The sequence below is a fragment of the Papio anubis genome, chromosome 11 (genome assembly GCF_008728515.1).
Source record: "Papio anubis isolate 15944 chromosome 11, Panubis1.0, whole genome shotgun sequence".
NCBI lineage: Eukaryota > Metazoa > Chordata > Mammalia > Primates > Cercopithecidae > Papio > Papio anubis.
This window is the reverse complement of record NC_044986.1, coordinates 70522268-70539875: the sequence shown is the minus strand read 5'-3', so window position 1 is coordinate 70539875 and position 17608 is coordinate 70522268. Positions and strand designations below refer to the sequence as shown.

The window sequence follows — 17608 nt, the reverse complement described above, 5'->3', positions numbered from 1 at the left end:
AAGTTTTACTTTGAAACCAGTGGCTGAGTGTGGTCTCCTCACCTGGTCTGGGAATCTTCTAGGAGGAAAGAATTGTTATCTAGGAGAGGGTTAAAATTCTGATAGACGAGGCTGGGTGCGGTGGCTCACGCCTGTAATCCCAGCACTTTGGGAGGCCAAGGTGGGTGAACCACGAGGTCAGGAGTTCGAGACCAGCCTGGCCAACATGGTGAGACCGCCCCCATCTCTACTAAAAATACAAAAATTATCCAGGTGTGGTGGTGCACGCCTGTAATCCCAGCTACTGAGGAGGCTGAGGCAGGAGAATCGCTTGAACCTGGGAGGCAGAGGTTGCAGTGAGCTGAGATTGAGCCACTGCACTCCAGCCTGGGCGACGGCGAGACTCCATCTCAAAAAAAAGAAAAGAAAAGAAAAAGCACAGTGCTTGATCATGGAGGCACTAGTAAGAGGCAGTCTCTGGAGTGAGAATCTGGAGCTGTGAAACTGGTTGCTGGAGAAGCGGCTGATGCCTGCTCGCCTGGGGTGAGATCTATTAGGCAAAGAGACAGCAGCTGACTGGGGGTCGGGGTGTTGGCTGGGAAATGGCCTGAAGATTGTTAACAGCCTCATTGCTTAACCCTGCCAGTAGGGCTCATACTTCCTGTTTTCAGTGTCTCTGAGCCCTGATGCTGGAGCTGCTCAAGTTTGAACAAGATCTTTCTTGGCCCCTTAGGGGAAGGCAGAAGCTGAGCGGCCACTCCGCCTGGGCAGCTTCCTAGCAAGTTTCCACTCCCACAAAATAGTGCAGTTCTGAGGTGGGAGAAGGGAGAGGGTTCCCATCTGATCTGATACTACAAGAATTTACTTAGCTTTGTAATAATAACCACCGTTTTTATGTTTTTTTTAGGTGCCAGTATTATGCTAAGGGACTTATGAACTCATGAATCCTTTTTGTTGTTGTTGTTGAGACGGAGTCTTGCTCTGTTGCCCAGGCTAGATTGCAGTGGTGTGATCTCTGCTCACTGCAAATTCCACCTCCCAGGTTCAAGTAATTCTCGTGCCTCAAACTCTCGAGTAGCTGGGATTACAGGCATGTGCCGCCACGCCCAGCTAATTCCCCCCCCCCCCCAGTAGAGACAGGGTTTCACCTTGTTGGTCAGGCTGGTCTCAAAATCCTGACCTCAGGTGATCCGCCTGCCTCGGCCTCGCAAAGCACTGGGATTACAGGCCTGAGCCACTGCATCCAGCCTTCATGAATCCTTATAAAAACCCAGGGAGGTAGATTGTATCATCTCTTTTGTACAGATGAGGAAACTGAGGTGCAGAGAGGCTAATAATTTTTCTGAAGTCACACAGCTGGTGTTAGATTCTAGTTCAGGCCACCGGACTCCAAAATCCATCCTCTGAACCACTGCATCAACCTGTGTAAAACAGCACACTAGATGATGGAGATCAAAAGTCGAATACTAATCCCAACACTTTGGGAGGCCGAGGCAGGCAGATCACCTGAGGTCAGGAGTTCGAGACCAGCCTGGCCAATATGGTGAAACCCTGTCTCTACCAAAAACACAAAAATGAGACAGGTAGTGGTGGTGCATGCTTATAATCCCAGCTACTTGGGAGGCTGACGCAGGAGAATCGCTTGAACCTGGGAGGCAGAAGCTGCAGTGAGCTGATATTGCGCCATTGTACTCCAGCCTGGTGACAGAGAGAGACCCTGCCTCAAAAAAAAGAAAAAGCCAATATTTGGAGTTCTTACCCTCTAAGGAAGCACGGTCCAGAAAGCCTCTAACCAGGGAATCCAGGAGACCTTGTGCCACCAAACCCTGCTCAGAAAACGGGCTGTTCATGCAGAAAACTCATGCTGACTATATCTGGAATTTTTCTGGGCCCTTCATGTATTCTGACCAATTGTCCCCCAAGGCTGTCAATCAGTGGTGCATGTCAGTAACACCCAGGGAGCTTTTCTAAAACCACGAGACCTGGCACCAGCCCTGACCTGAATCACAATCTCTACAGGTGGAGTGTAGGTGTGCATATTTTAAAAGGTCCTCAGCTGACTCGATTAAGAAACGCTGCCCAAACCCATTAACACAGCTTGGAAATTCTAATTTTTGATGCCCAATTATCTCTCAACCTGCCTTCTATACCCCAGTTTTTCAGAACTTGATGTTTTGTTCAAAATATATGGTCACCCCCATTAGGACATCATCCTGCTTTGAGATTCTGGGCCCCCTAATCATAGCATAGCAATGGCTGGTCACAAGCTCTGTCAACACACTGGGAAAATTCCAGCATCAGCCCCACACACAGATGATGGGGAATTATGTTTTCTATTTCCTGAATGCCACAGACTCAAGCTGGTATTCTGGATAAGCAATTTTCTTCCTTTCCCTTTCCTTCCTTCCTTCCTTCCTTCCTTCCTTCCTTCCCTTCCTTCTTTCTCTTTTCTTTTTTTTGAGGCAAAGTCTTCCCTCTGTCGCCCAGGCTGGAGTACAGTGGCGCGATCTTGGCTCACTGCAACCTCTGCCTCCGGGGGTTCAAATGATTCTCCTGCCTCAGCCTCAGCCTCAGCTCAGCCTGTAGCTGGGATTACAGGCGCCCACCACCACACCCAGCTAATTTTTTTGTATTTTTGGCAGAGATGGAGTTTCACCATGTTGGTCAGGCTGGTCTCAAACTCCTGACCTCAGGTGATCCACACACCTCGGCTTCCCAAAGTGCTGGATTACAGGCGTGAGCCACCGAGCCCAGCCAGCAATTTTCACTTACAGGTCATCTTCTTCTTCTTCTTTTTTTTTTTTGAAACAGGGTCTTGCTCTGTCGCCTAGGCTGGAGTGCAGTGGCACAATCATAGCTGACTGTAAACTTGAACTCCTTGGCTTATGATCCTCCTGCCTCAGCCTCCCAAGTAGCTAGGACTACAGATGTGTGATACCACACCTGGCTAATTTTTTTTATTTTTTGCAGAGACAGGGTCTCACTAAGTTTCCCAGGCTGGTCTCAAACTCCTGGGCTCAAGCAATTCTCCCACCTCAGCCTCTCAAAATGTTGGGATTACAGGCATTAGCCACTGCACCAAGGAGAACCAAGGTGTTCTCCTTGGTTGAGGTCAGCTCAAGGATTGTTGGGGGCAGAGTGAAGAGAATGTTGTGGAGTTAACCCTAAAGAAGACCACAATGTACAGCTGTACAAGATGTGCACTGCACAAAGGTATCAGGCTAAGGAGGCAATTGGGAGCTGACACTAAGCCTGCACACTACTTACACAGCCATGGGATTGTGGTTTGGGGAAACTTCGTATACCTTAAGTGCTGCGGTGGCCCTGCCCTACAGCTCTCCTAACTTGTACCTCCCAAAGCTCCATTAAGTCCAGAGATGAAGTCCCATAAGAAACTCTGGGGTGCAGTCCACTTTTGTTATTTTCTCCTTTTTATGTACTCCAACACCTTCCCATGCAAGCACCAGGGAGATTTGTCATCAGAAAAATCACATTTTATTGATCACTTTTATTTAAAATTACAAAAATATAAATAAAAATAGTGAAATATAAATATTCAGTGTACAGGAGTGGTCCTCACCCCACCCAGTGAGGATTGGATGAACTAGGCTAAAATGAAGGGATAACTGGCCAAGAAAGGGACATCTATGTGAAAGTGAAACTGAGACAGTGCTGGTCACAGGTCATACTGCAGAATAATACATTCCCAGGCACTATCATGTGGGGGACCCAAGAGGCCCCAGGAGTGACCTATTACCTCTCCAGACAGACCACTCTATGTGGCATCACAGTCCACACAATTTAAGGAAATATCTAGACTTGCAATCAGATACCAGCTCTTACTCACACTTACACTCACAGCACACACACAAGTGTGCAAACATACACACACATATATATTTCCTGATACATTCATGGAATGTCAGAGCCCTGCCCTGAAATCATTAGTGTCTCTACTCCCCAAACTGCTGCTCCCATATTGGCTAAGCGCCCTCAAGAGGCCTCAGCTGTTACACTTCCTAATTGGGAAATTATTCATTTCTCAATCATGGGCCTTATGAATGCCCACCATCAGGGGAGCTGGCTCTCCCTTCACCCATGCACAGGAGATGCCCTGCCTTTTTTAAGTCCTGCAGGCTTCAGTCCAGAAAAAGACAAGTTGCTGGTCAGTAACATCTTGAGTCAGGACCACCCCTCCATCCTGGCCAGAGGGGTCTGGGCGGCCAGCACCCAGGCCTATGCCTGAGGGTAAAGCTATTGTTGTTCGCCCTGGTGGGTGGCACAGGAAAATCCATCTGTGCAGAGCCTGTCTTCCCAGTCTCTTCTTACAGCTGATGGAGATGACTCTACTGCAAAAATGACAGCCAGCAAGAAAGCGGGTCATGCCCGTTTCCTCCCTGGGGACCCTCAGAGGGCTAGGCCATTCTGTTCCCTGGTGTGACTGTGAATCCAGGGCAAGAAGCGTGAGACTCTCGTGTAGACGCCTGGCTTGTCCTTTAGGGCACATCCACGGCCCCAGCTCACAATTCCAGTCAAAGTCATGTGGCCTTGGATGGAACAGACAAGGGGTCCCCCTGAGTCTCCCTGTGAAGCCAAAGACACAAAAGATGAGCCCTAGAGAAGTGAGGAGGGGGTTTCTGATCCCACCACCCAACCATACCTGAGAGAGGGAAGAGTTTCCCAGTCAAAGTCCTTAGTGACTTCCCATTTTCTTTCTTTTTTTGGGGGGCGGGGGGAACAATCTCCCTCTGTCGCCCAGGCTGGAGTGCAATGACACTGTCTCGGCTCACTGCAAACTTGCCTCCTGTGCTCATGCAATTCCCATGTCTCAGCCTCCTGATTAGCTGGGATTACAGGCATGTACCACCACACCTGGCTAGTTTTTTTTTTTGTATTTTTAGTACAGACAGGGTTTCACCATGTTGGCCAGGCTGGTCTCAAACTCCTGGCCTCAAGTGATCCACCCACCTCAGCCTCCCAAAGTGCTGGGATTACATGCATGAGCCACTGTGCCTGGCACAGCCCCATTTTCTACCACATCAAGTTTTAAATCCCCTGCTTGGTTTTAAAACCCCTGTCGTCTGCTGCTATTCCATCCATACTCCCAGACCCTACTTTTCCTCCCCACCCGGAATATGCCAGCCTCCTACTCAGTTTTGTATCTTTCAACTGAAACACCCTCCTTTCTTCCTTCTGCCTCTTCAAATGCCTATCAAGTCACATTTCCTTTAAAGCCTCCCCTCCCTGACCCTCAAGTTGACACTCACCTCCCTCTCCTGAACACCCGATCATTTATAGTTCACAACGCACCCTGGGCACTGAGTTACATTGTCTTTTACTGTTTCCTCTTTCTAGGATCTCGTGCCCCCAGTCTTAAGCGACTAGCACAGAGCTGGGATTTTTTTGGTAATGTTTGGTAAACACACAAGCATTGGTTTAAACCCTCAAAGACCTGAGCTCCTGATTCTGGCTACTTAGGGCTTTGGCTAGAGAGAGACACCCCAAAGCTGGCTGGGACAAGCCCAGGAGTTCTGGGGAGATATGGAAGAGATGGAGAGAGATGCTTAGAACTCTCACCTGGCAGGAATCTGTTTCCCACTGTGGGTCAGCAGCACACAGCATTTTGGTGGTGACTTCAGAGCCGTAGTAGTGGGGCTGCTGACACTTCTGGTGGGAAACCAGCTTCACAACAGTCATTTTCAGCTGCTCCGGATAGAGATAGTCGGCTAAGCGAAGAAAACAGGGAGGCGTTTGCGTCAAGATTTATCTGTCCACTGGGAGTCTGCCAGGGAGGGGAACCATAAAGTGTCTCTACCAGGGAAGGCCCTTATTCTTTTCCATGCAAATCTGAGCCTTTACTCCACCTATAGCCCCTACCATCTATTTACCTTTGCAGCCCATCACTCCCTAAACAACAGTCCTCATCCATCCCTGGACCCATCTGCCACCTCCTCAGTGCTCCCATCTCTAACTCTGCAGTCTTCCCTTGATCATGCTGGGCTTGCTTTCAGGTCAAAACACTCCCCAGGACCTCCTAAGTCAGTCCCAATTTTCACTTACTAGAATTCTCTTTTCCAAAGCCAGTGATCTCACAGCTTGTGCCAAAAGGGGGATCGTTAGGATCGTTATACATTGAGGGCAGGCAGATGGTCTGTATAGTCCGGGATGGCTGCGCACACCTGCCCTCCTTAGAACGGATCTTCAGCAAGGCTGGGGGAGGACAGAGGATGAGAGGAGAAAGATCACTACTGGTTAGGTGGTCCCCATCTGTCCCCTTCAAGTACCAAGGAAGTAGCTATGTCTATCCCTAGGTCAGTCATCCAGGGAGGTCTGCTGGTCGCTTATCACCTGGAAACCTCCCCTGCCCCATGCCCCAAGGGCTTTGTTACAGGTGTTGAAAAAGTCTTGGATGGCCAGAGCCACTGCATACACCTTTATAGGTAGTTTCTGCAAAAAGTCCCAGGTGAGGTAGTTAGGCTGGAATCCAGCCCAAAGCTCCACTCTCCAAGTTCTACATCCCAACACAGACAGAGGCTACATCCCACAAAGGAAGGGGCGTCTTTTTCTAATTCGTATAAACAGGGCATTCCCAGCCCAAGCCATATACCCACAGAGCCATTTCCACTCGCAAGAGGCTACTTGTTGGGGAAATTCAGGGTCTCTCCACAGGAGCACCGGACCCCTCAGACTTTATGGAACTCTTCCCCACCACCACTCCCTTTGTCATGTATATTGAGGCTTCAAGGTCCCCCACCCCACCCCTGCCCCACCAGCCAGCTTCAACCTCAGCTCCAGTCTCTTCCTGGGTCCCACTCTCCCCAAGCCATCATGGCCACAGCAGTCGCGGGGTTCCCCCTCACCAATGTCGTTGTGGTGAGCAAGCGTGTCAGCGCTGTAGTCCTCATGTAGGATGAGGTTTTCCACCTCAAACTTCATCTCCCCTTGCGTGTTGGAGTTAAGCCTTGAGCGACCCAGGTAGACGATGTAGTCCTCCTTCTTTGGGTAATTACTGTGGGAGAAGAAATCCATCAGACAGCCTAGTCCCATGAAATCCTGCCACTTCTTCCTTCCCTCCCTAGAGGCCTCAAAGCATGACTTGTCCCCAAGGCCATGGGCTGCAAGGAGAGGGGCAGACGAGGGAGAAATGAGGCGGAACCCTTTGCTGGGAAGGAGAAGAGGATGTGTTTGGGGTGGGGCAGAAGAGTCAAAGAGGAGAAACCCCAGGGTCGTACATGAAGCAGTGTGTGGCGCTGACCACCCAGCAAGGGCTGATGAGGCTGCCTCCACACACGTAGGTGACAGAGCCGCCCCGGTGCCTCCTGTAGATGGCTGCAAACCAGGGCTGGTTCTCGATGGTGGTGAATTCTCCCCCAACAATCTTAAAGCGGGGTCTCAGAGTCCTTTGGCCACACTGAAACTGTAATTCTTCTGGAGGAGAGGAGGGCTTTTTTCCTGGAGGACAAACAGAGGGATGTCTTGGGGAGGCGGTTAGGAGAAAACATCCCTCTTGGGCGCCCCTCACCTCCTCAGCCCTCCTGTGATGGAATAAGGGGACGTGCGAGTTTGTCCCCTTCCACCCCACTGTCATCAGCAGGTCAGTGATGCTCACCATCTGCACAGTTATGCACCATGCACTCTTGGACACGCTGCTTTAGGCCGACCTGCACATAGCACCAGGGTCGCCTCCGGTTGTCTGGGTTCCTGACAACACAGAAAGATAGGGAATGTCATTCCAACCCAGAGGGCCTTCCCTGTCTCCTCCCCTCAGGGAAGACTCAACCAGAGACTGCACTTCTCTCATGCTATGGCCGGCCCTCTGAGAGAAGGGGATGGTAACAAGGTTTCTGGGAAGCTGTGGGGAGGACTCTTGGTCCTTGTTGCCCCCACCTCACCTGCAGTAATTGTGCTTCCCCAGGCCCAGCTGAAGAGCATCAGATCTGTGGGCATGGTATGTTTGCTGAAGGACGGTGGCAGAGTTCCAGGCCAGGCAGGACCGGCCCATGGTGTCAGTGCTGGCCTTTCCTCGGTAAAAGTGACCATTCCCCTCATAGCAGGTTTTTGACTTATCTACGAGGGGACAGGAGGATGAGAGAATGTGAGAAAGAGAAGGACGTTCCAACGAGCTTTTTTTTTTTTTTGAGACGAAGTCTTGCTCCGTCGCCCAGCTGGAGTGCAGTGGTGTGATCTCAGCTCACTGCAACCTCTGCCTCCCAGGTTCAAGCGATTCTCCTGCCTCAGCCTCCCAAGCAGCTGGGACTACAGACATCCACCACCATGCCAGGCTGATTTTTGTATTTTTAGTAGAGGCAGGGTTACACCATGTTGGCCAGGCTGGTCTTGAACTCGTGACCTCAAATGATCCACTCACCTTGGCCTCCCAAAATGCTGGGATTACAAGCGTGAGCCACCACGCCCAGCTGCCAACGGACATTTTAAAGATGATGTGGTTTCAGACCTGCCAGAAGACTGGACAGGTTCTCCTTCCAACCGCACCTCACATTTGTGTGGCCATTGCTTCACAGGAGTGTGTGTGTTTATGCTTGTCACATAGGGATGAAGATGTCACCCACCCCACCTCCAGCTCCTAACTCCTGCCTGCTCTTGCCTCCCACCCATCCCTCCCTGTCCCCAAATTTTTGGTGCCCCCTAACTCCCAGTTGCAGTGGAGATCCCCATACCTATCTCACAGTGCTGCCCTCCGAATTTCTTTGGGCAGTTGCACCAGTGAATGCTGGAGAAGTACTTGTTGGACATACATGTTCCTCCATTTAGACAGCCACAGTCTGCTGGAGAGAACAAAGGTGGGGTAAGCGAGGGGGAGTGGAAGCCCTAAGGGCTGGGGCAGCCCTGCAGCAGGGGTAGGGAGGGGATGTCCCCAGAAGCTTTCCCAGGATGTCTGTACAGCCAATTGTTGTAGGGGTGGATACTCACATGGAACTTGAAGTTCACGGCTGCCCTGGAAGAGATTCGGGAGGAGGCTTCATCAAAGGTCCCATGCTCCAGGGACTCCAGGGTGAGGGTAAACTGGACCCAGTCCCAAAACCCACTCTTCCTTCCCTCTCGCCTCACCCTGTTCGTATCTAGTTCTCACATGGAAGACCATGGGTTTCCAGCAAGGAGAAATGGATTGACCCAAGCAAGCTTCATCTACCAGATGCCCGCAGGCTGGGGCAGTCCCGGCGGCTTCTTCCTCCCTTGCCGGTCAGTGCCAACCCCCGTGGTTCTCAAGCCTCCGCTGCCACCCTGTCCCATTTCCTGGGGAGAGCCTGGCCCTGCTATGGATGGAAGCGGGAGGACCCCCGCTCCCTGAGCAGCCCCCTCCTCTCCCTTGGTGCTGATCAGAGGTCCTCGGGCGGCATCGGTCAAAGCAAGGGAGCACTCACTTTGGAGTCGCTCACGACCAGGACGCAGAGAAGCAGGTGTGCCAGCAGGGCTCTCATGGTGGTGAGGTCGGGGCGCTAGACGGCGGTTCTGCAAAGGAAAGAGAAGTCAGGGCAAGAGGCGGAGGAGCGGGAAGGCGGGTCAGGCTGGCGACTGCAGCGCAAGGGAGGTGCCCGCGGTGACCAGGATCCCCAGCCCCGGCTGTCTCTCTCCTCTCTGGGCTCCGGACTCCCGGGCAGCCTGGACCGGCACCCGCGGGGGACGCCCGGGAGCGGCCGCGGTGACTCCGTGTAGCCGCCAGGGAGCCGGGGCAGCCCGGAGCTGGGGAGGCAGATGCTCCGGAACTGGGGCCGCCGCGCATCCGGCCCGGGGATCTCGATACCGCGACACTCACCGGTGGCTGCGGCAGGAAGGCGCGAGCCGGCGCTGCGGGGACAGGTGGACCCTGAGCTGGGGTCCGGGGCTGCAGTCTCCGCGGTGTCCTGCGACCCGCGGCGCCTGCTCTATATCATGGCCCGCCCCGGCGCCGCCCCGCCCTCTCCCGCCCAGCTCCCTCCCCTGCCCTGCAGCGCTCAGCGACCCGGACCCCGCGTGCTTCCGCAACGCTCACAAAGATTTGGGGGCAGCGCGATCTCCAGCGGAGGGGACCCAACAGCGTCTGTACTGAGGAATTGAGAGGCTTGTAAATTCTCCGTGCTTCCTCCCATGAACCTGGCCCGGGGCCTGCCCCAGTGCACGGAGTCCCCGAATTGCAGAGAGGAGAGAAGGCGCACGGGAGACTCTCTACCTCGCCCAGCTCTGAAGCCTCCTGGGGTCCCCTAATCAGTTCTTCTCCAACCTCTCCCTGCTGGGCCCCAACTTGCCTAAGAGGGCCTCAGACCCCCTTGCCCGCAGCTGATGGAGCTGTGAAGTCTTCATCAACGCGACAAATGTAGGAGGCACACTCTCCCAGAAACACAGAGACAAAAACCCCTGCCTGCAGGGCCTCCCTCTGTGCCTCTCTGTTCAGTGGCAGTCCCTAGATATCACCAACACAACCAGTGGATGGAACAAAGCCGGACTTACTGCTTTCGGCAGTAAGGGAGTTTGATGGTGCTATCAGAGAGGAGGAAAGGCAAGACCAGATTACTGAAAATTTGCAGTTTGATTTAAAGTCCGTTTTTGACAGGGCTTGATAAGGATTGGATTAGGTGTCCTGATAAGATGTTACAGGATTGTGGGAACAAAGTCCTACGGCATAAACTGTTGGTGCTTCCTATTGAAGTGTTAATGGGTCTTTTGGGAAGTTTTCATAATGAACAGTTCATTTATTTGTGCGGGCAAGAATAAAAGTAAAGACAATGGAAACATGTAGACAGTTAACTGTGGAGGTTCTGGAGGGTGTGGAAGTTCTGTTCTCACCTCTGAGTAGAGGAATTGGAAGACTGGAGGACAAAATAAGAGGAAGATTTATTTTTCACTGTATGTCCTTTTACACTCTTTACATTTTAAAAAACACATCCCTGTATAGCCCATTCCAAAGATAATTACACATTTTTAAATGCATGTGTATTTAGTGTTTTACTTCATCATAGAGCCTTGTTTATTCTATTTGGATAGAAACAATTGTTTATCAAATAAAATTGTCCTCCAGAAAAACAGACCATGTGTAAACGATTGCATGCACCCCTCCTGCCTAAGGATAAGCAGGCATTTGTGTATACACACACACACGCATCTTTGGGCACACTTGGAGGAGTATAGTAGGGATTCTGTGATTCTGTCACCCCCATCTCTTTCCCCTAGTGTCAGGAACCAGGGCTTGGGGTCATTTTGAACCCAGTAGGACTTGCTCTCTTAGTGGGAGGGAGGAGGCTGAGTCCCAGCAATCCACTAGGGGCCCAAGCTTTGGTCCCTTTCCCAGCCTAGGCCTGCAGCATTTTCCTGCCTTGCAAATCTGGACCTTGGGTCTGGGTCCACTTGAGAATGACAGAAGGCAGGCAGGGAGAGTGCCAGAAGGGTAGGAAGGAGGAAGGCTCCTTTGCTCCGCTGCAGCTGAGGGCTCAAGATGCCAGCTGGTAGCTGGGGAAAGTACAAGTTAGCCTTTCAGCTTTTGGGAGGCAGATGACCCACTGTCTTCTGGAGAGACTTCTGTGCTTGCTGAACTGCCAGCCTTCCAGGGGACACACTGAGTCAGAGATGCTATAGGTCTCAGAGCCAACCTTGCTACTTCCTCTAGAAGACTGTGGTCAGTTTTGTTTGGATTTGAGAACCCATTAATTGTAAATAAACGTGACCAGAATGTAAACAGAGATGTTGCAGCCTGAGGACTTACCCCGAAACTCCTAGGTTAGTTATCAGGAAATTCCCAGAGGCCGTCATGATTCATGCTGCTCCCCTAGCAGCTCTCATGACTCCGGATTACTTGGCTGGAGGCTGTCATGCTGATTGTTGAGAGCGGATGACTTCATTTCCTCCTGCACAAAGAGGTTTGGAGACCGTTATGAAGCCTGACACCCTTCCCCCTCTCTTTATCCATGCGCTCTTCTTTTTTTTTTTTTTTTTTTTTTTTTGAGACGGAGTCTCGCCAGGCTGGAGTGCAGGGGTGCGATCTGGGCTCTCTGCAAGCTCCGCCTCCCGGGTTCACGCCATTCTCCTGCCTCAGCCTCCCGAGTAGCTGGGCCTACAGAGCGCCATGCACCGCGCCCAGCTAATTTTTTGTGTTTAGTAGAGACAGGGGTTTCACCGTGTTAGCCAGGATGGTCTCCATCTTCTGACATTGTGATCCGCCCGCCTCGGCCTCCCAAAGTGCTGGGATTACGGCGTGAGCCACCGCGCCCGGCCAATGCGCTAATCTTTAGCACTCTCTGAAATATTTGTGCATAGCATGTGCTAGACTTTCAGTTCTTTTTTTTTTTTTCTTTAAAGACAAGGTTTTGCTGGGCTTCTGGGTTCAAGGGGTCTCCTACCTCATCCTTCCAAAGCGCTGAGATTACAGGCATGAGCCACCACACCCAGCCATATATTTTATATTGTATTTCTGTCTTGTGCTTAAAGGCACATTAATGTAAACCATTTCTCTTTAAACTCATAACTGCTTGTGATATAGACTGGTACTGTTGTTCCCATTTTGCAGATATGGAAAATGAAATGGAGAGAAGATACACAGTTGATGAGCAGCAAAGCCAGCACTAAAACCCAGCATCTTCTGATCCTTGTTCCTATGTGCTATACCTCACTGTCTTCATGAAAGACAGAACGCTGTGAAGGGAGGGGCCAGTGAGCTAAGATGATCCAGCTCCGGGGAGCCCTCTTCCTGACTTTGGAGACCTCCTTCCAGAAAGACTGCTCGGACTATGGACTCTGAGCTCTTAAGTTGCACCCGCTGTAATACAAGTTCGTTGCTTGCCTGAATTCCAAGAACTGCCTCTGTGGTCTAGGCTGTCTGAAATTTCTACTGAGGGTAAGAGAATAAGGAACTGAATGTGTATGAGTTCATTCTTTTCCTGACTCCTAGAGTGAAGCCACCAACCCCTGCCTCTGTGTCTCAAGGGTACCGAGCTCCTGAGTCAGATGTGGCAACAGAGACTGATGGAGAAGCCCTTTCCAGGAGATTCTCATAAAAGGGAAGGCAGATGCCAGATGCGCAGGGAGGGGCAGGGTATCCAAACCTGGCCCTGAGACTAAGTCCAGGAAACTCAGCCCCTAAGGACTTTCTGACCCAAAAGGAAGTTCCCATGGAGTCATAGGATGCAGTTCTGTGTTGTATAGAAAGAATGCTCATCATGGCACTATAGAAAGACCACAGTGTCTAGCCTTGAGTCTGCTACGTCAGAGTTGAATGATCTTAGGCAAGTTGCTTAACTTTTTTTTTTTTTTGACAAGGAGTCTAGCTCTTGTCACCCAGGCTGGAGTGCAATGGTACCATCTCAGCTCACTGCACCCTCTGCCTTCTGGGTTCAAGCAATTCTCCTGCCTTAGTCTCCCAAGTAGCTGGGATTACAGGTGTCTGCCACTATGCTTGGCTAATTTTGTATTTTTAGTAGAGATGGTGTTTCACCATGTTGGCCAGGCTGGTCTCGAACTCCTGACCTCAAGTGATCTGCCCACCTCAGCCTCCCAAAGTGCTGGGATTATCCTTAACTCTTTTATCTAGTTCTCCCATCTGCAAAATGAAGCAACACCTGTCCAGCCTGTGCCTCGCTCTGCAGATTGGCTGAGATCATGCTTGCATGTGAAAGTATTCATTCATTCCATATTCATCATGGACCTACTATGTGCTGGGCACAGTTCTGGATGCTAGAGATAGGAAGAAGAACTGTGTAAACTATAATTCCTACACCGAGTGCCTGCCTCCCCTTTTTGACTGCAGTTGGATTGACTCAGAAGACCAAGTCAGGCTGGAGTCCATTCCAGGATTCCAGGCCAATGGGGATGCTGTATCCTTGGCCAGCAGTTCCCAGCAACCAGGCAGCTGGGCCCACAGCTGCATGTGCTGTTCACTCCCACATTCCCTATGCTCACTCCCTCTCCCTCTTGTCTGTGTTCCTGTGTGGCTCAAAGCGCCTCTTTCCCTCCTACACATGGGGCAGACGGACTCTTCAACAGTTCTGGGAAGGAGACATGGAATGCTGGTCACACAGCTTCCTTGAGTCTAAGGACCCCTTCTTCCTGAGTGTCTAGTGTGAGGGGTGAAGCCGGCCGGCAACCTCAGGCACTGAAAGCCGCTTCTGGGCCTGTAACATGATAGGGGGATTGCTGCAGCTGCAGGCCCCCAGCAGGCTGTGGAAGGGGTGGAGGGAGGCAGCATTCTTGCTTCCTTACTCATGGAAAGCAAAGAGCCCAGGGGTTGAACACTGAGGTTACACTGTGTCAGTAGCACCACGAAAGGGGAACTAAAGCTGGTCCCTCCAGCATCAGGCTATGACCCCCCTAACCTTCCTCACTCTTTTTCTGCCTTACCAGCTCTGGCCTGCTTCCTAGGCCTACCTAGGCCAGTCAGCTCAGACTTCTGCATGTATGTCATGAGTCTTGGCCAAATTTTTCTTTGTCCTCCCTGACCCAAACCCAATTATTACCTAAGTCAGGAACTTAACTGCTCTAAAGGAGTTTGCCGGGCGCGGCGGCTCACGCCTGTAATCCCAGCACTTTGGGAGGCTGAGGCGGGTGGATCACTTGCGGTCAGGAGTTCAAGACTGGCCTGGCTAACGTGGTGAAACCCCATCTCTACTAAAAATACAAAACTTAGCCAGCGTGGTGTTGCGTGCCTGTAATCCCAGCTCCTCAGGAGACTGAGGTGGAAGAATCGCTTGAACCCGGGAGGCAGAGGGTGCAGTGAGCCGAGATCAGGCCACTGCTCTCCAGCCTGGGTGACTAAGCGAGACTCCATTAAAAAAAAAAAAAAAAAAGTAGTGTTGGTCATGGCTTACCAGACCTTCTGGATTCTGAGCCCCTCACCAGGAACCAAAGTTAGGCCCTGGTCCTAAAACTTCTGCTCAGAGTTCCGGTTACCATGTTGGGTGGCAACAGATGCTTCACTAGAAGCAAAGGGGCATGCCCAGGAACAAAGGACTGGGATGACTAACCAGCAATTGGTGGGCTTGCTGAAGACTGCCAAAACATCAATCATGTTTAGGGATATATGTTCAGCCAGAAGCTGAAATACTGAAAAAATCCTATTCAGAAGAAAACTAACATAATATTCATAACCCATATGATGTCTAATTCCACATGCTCATAGCTCTCCCAAGCTGGATTCTATATGCCGGATTCTATATGCATCTTTGTCTTCAAAGCAAGCACTTCCCCTTCCATTACACAGAGAGGAAAATAGAGGCTAATGAAGGGAAGTGAATCATCTGAGTTCATTCACTAAAAATGATGAGATTCAGGATTCACAGATTTTGAGGAACTTCATGACACATTTCCACCCTCTCCTTTCTTATTCCGAATCCTCAGCTCCTCCCTTTCCCCGATCACCATCCATCCCCGTACTCAAATCTGTCTTGCCTACCCTTCTGCAGAAGGTGCCTCTTTTCTCTGGTTTGCTGAGCCTCTGAGGAGGGTTTGGAGGCAACCAAGTCCTGCAGAGGGGACAGTCTCCTTTGAGAAGGCTGCTAGAGGACTAAATGTGTGAATATCTATGGGAAGAGGGAGCAGGGATCCCGGGAGGCAGGTATGTGTGCAGAGTGAGTGGGAGGAACAGTATATGGATAATCTCCTACATGGGCGTTCCTTGTTTACTCTGGAGACAGTGATGGTGGGGAATGTGGCAGGGACTAAAGGAAAGGAAGAGTACCAGATGCAGCGGCTCACACCTGTAATCCCAACATTTTGGGAGGCCAAGGCGGGAGGATGGCTTGAGCCCAGGAGTATCAGACCAGTTTGGACAACATAGTGAGACCTTATCTCTATAAAATATTTTTTAAAAATTAGCCAGACATGGTGGCACACACCTGTGGTCCCAGCTACTCAGGAGGCTGAGGTGGGAGGACTGCTTGAGCTTGGGAGATTGAGGTGGCGATGAACCTTGATCACACCACTGCACTCCAGCCTGGGCAATGAGACTCTGTCTCAAAAAATAAAAATAAAAAAGACATCTGTTGTCTCCAAGGGAACAATACAATCTTACAATCTATCCCTTGTTAAAGATAGATAATAATAATAATAACCAACTTTTATTTGCATTACATTCATTTTCTTTTTACATCTTAACACTTTAAGGAAGGTACTATTAATGTCACCATTTTATGGATGAGAAAATGAAGGCTCACTGGGCTTAAGCAATTTCCACAAGGTTAAACTCCAGGGAAATGGAAGCACTGAGACTCACATGCAGACCTGGTTAACTCCAGAGATAGTTGGAGAACTATCTCTGAGGCAGTATCAAACTCAATCAGGCAAGTGGAGGTGCTTATCCCTATAACTGGGAATCTTCCTACATCTAACCCATGGTGACATCCCAGGATAGCTCTAGCTGTCCGTCCAAGTCATGTCTGCCTTGGTTCCTGCCTGCCCACCTTGAACCAGACTTTGATTAAAGTGTTCTTCCTTTTGTCTAATGTAGCCAGCCACAGTTGTGTCTGCTGGGTCTAGTCAGAGAAGTGATCACTGGGCCTTCTGGCTGTGCTTATATATCTGTGTGGACCCCTGGAACCACCCATAGCCAGTCTTTCTTTTCCACAATTATTCACCCATATTTATATGATGGAGATACTCTAGGGTTCTTCTATGGGGAAATAACAATAGCATCTATTTATTGGCCATGCCTTTTATTTAGCAGGCACTGGGCTAACAGTTCTGTATGCATTATCTCATTTGATCCTCACTGAAGGAGATGCAATATCATCCCCACTTTATGGATAAAGAAACTGAAGCACTGAGAGGTTAAATAACTTGTCCAAGATCACACAGCCTGGCAGGTCAAACCCAGGTTTCCTGCTCCAAAGCCTGTGTTGATAATCATCACTAAGATGGCATTGTCTCTTTACCCTTCCCTAAAGGGGAGGGGGGGAAGGCCCTGTTGGGTAGATGCCCAGGTATCTGAAATAATAAATATTCACTAATGTTATCTTTGCCAAACTTGTCTGATGATAAGAGTCACCTAGCTTGAAGGTTGAAGAAGTACAGATTTTCAGGTTACCCCTTTGTAAATTCTGATTCTTTAGATGGGGCCTAGAAATCTGATTTTTTTAAAAGAGAGACAGGGTGTCAGTCTGTTACCCAGACTAGAGCGCAGTGATGCAATCATGCCTTACTGTAGCCTTAAACCCCTAGGCTCAAGCAGTCCTCCTACCTCAGCCTCCCTAGTAGCTGGGACCACAGGTATGCACCATTATGCCCTGTTAATTTAATTTTTGTAGAGATGGGGGTTTCTCTATGTTGTCCAGGCTAGTCTTGAACTCCTGGCCTCAAGTGAAGGAATCTGATAGGAGGGAATCTGAAGGAATCTTAATAGGGCCCCAGAGGATTCTCATCACCAAACAAGTTTGGGGAAAATGTCAGCCAATGCATCATACATCTAGAGAGTGTTGTTTTATTTTTTTCACCCAACTAAACTACAAACTTTCTATCTACTGGGGCTTCTACTTCAACCCATCCTTTGAGATGGGGGCTGGAGGAGAACACAGGTGGGGAAGGCCTGGGACTACAAGGCAGGTCTTTGGGCAGCATTTCCCAGGCAGGGATGAATCAAGGAAAGGGATGTACACCTGAGAGCCTTGTGCCAACCAAGCCACCCTGAGGCGACTTTTCTAGAGAATCTGTTCTC

The 17608-nt window shown here is 50.4% G+C and overlaps 2 protein-coding genes across 5 annotated transcripts; one reads left to right on the top strand and one right to left on the bottom strand.

The window, feature by feature from the left end:
- Window positions 1-3451: 3451 nt before the first annotated feature.
- On the bottom strand, window positions 3452-11786 carry PLAU (plasminogen activator, urokinase). Of its 4 annotated transcripts, none has more exons than XM_031652316.1 (11): window positions 11675-11786; window positions 9363-9450; window positions 8911-8935; window positions 8658-8765; window positions 7872-8046; window positions 7589-7680; window positions 7212-7431; window positions 6840-6988; window positions 6040-6189; window positions 5557-5705; window positions 3456-4563 (listed from the first exon to the last, which is right to left on the bottom strand). In XM_031652316.1, exons 2-11 carry the CDS (start codon window positions 9417-9419, stop codon window positions 4387-4389), a joined length of 1302 nt encoding a protein of 433 aa, XP_031508176.1. In that variant the 5' UTR covers window positions 9420-9450; window positions 11675-11786; the 3' UTR covers window positions 3456-4386. The 4 variants fall into 4 exon arrangements, with proteins under 4 accessions (XP_031508177.1, XP_031508176.1, XP_003903795.1 ...); XM_003903746.5 differs by lacking the exon at window positions 11675-11786 and adding an exon at window positions 9755-9890; XM_009214628.4 differs by lacking the exon at window positions 11675-11786 and adding an exon at window positions 9755-9890 and having other exon boundaries at window positions 8658-8762.
- Window positions 8905-9356, top strand: LOC101018959 (uncharacterized protein C10orf55). Its single transcript, XM_017962931.1, is given in 2 exon segments — window positions 8905-9032; window positions 9034-9356. Coding segments are annotated over 2 exon segments (378 nt in total). The 5' UTR covers window positions 8905-8910; the 3' UTR covers window positions 9290-9356.
- Window positions 11787-17608: the final 5822 nt, after the last annotated feature.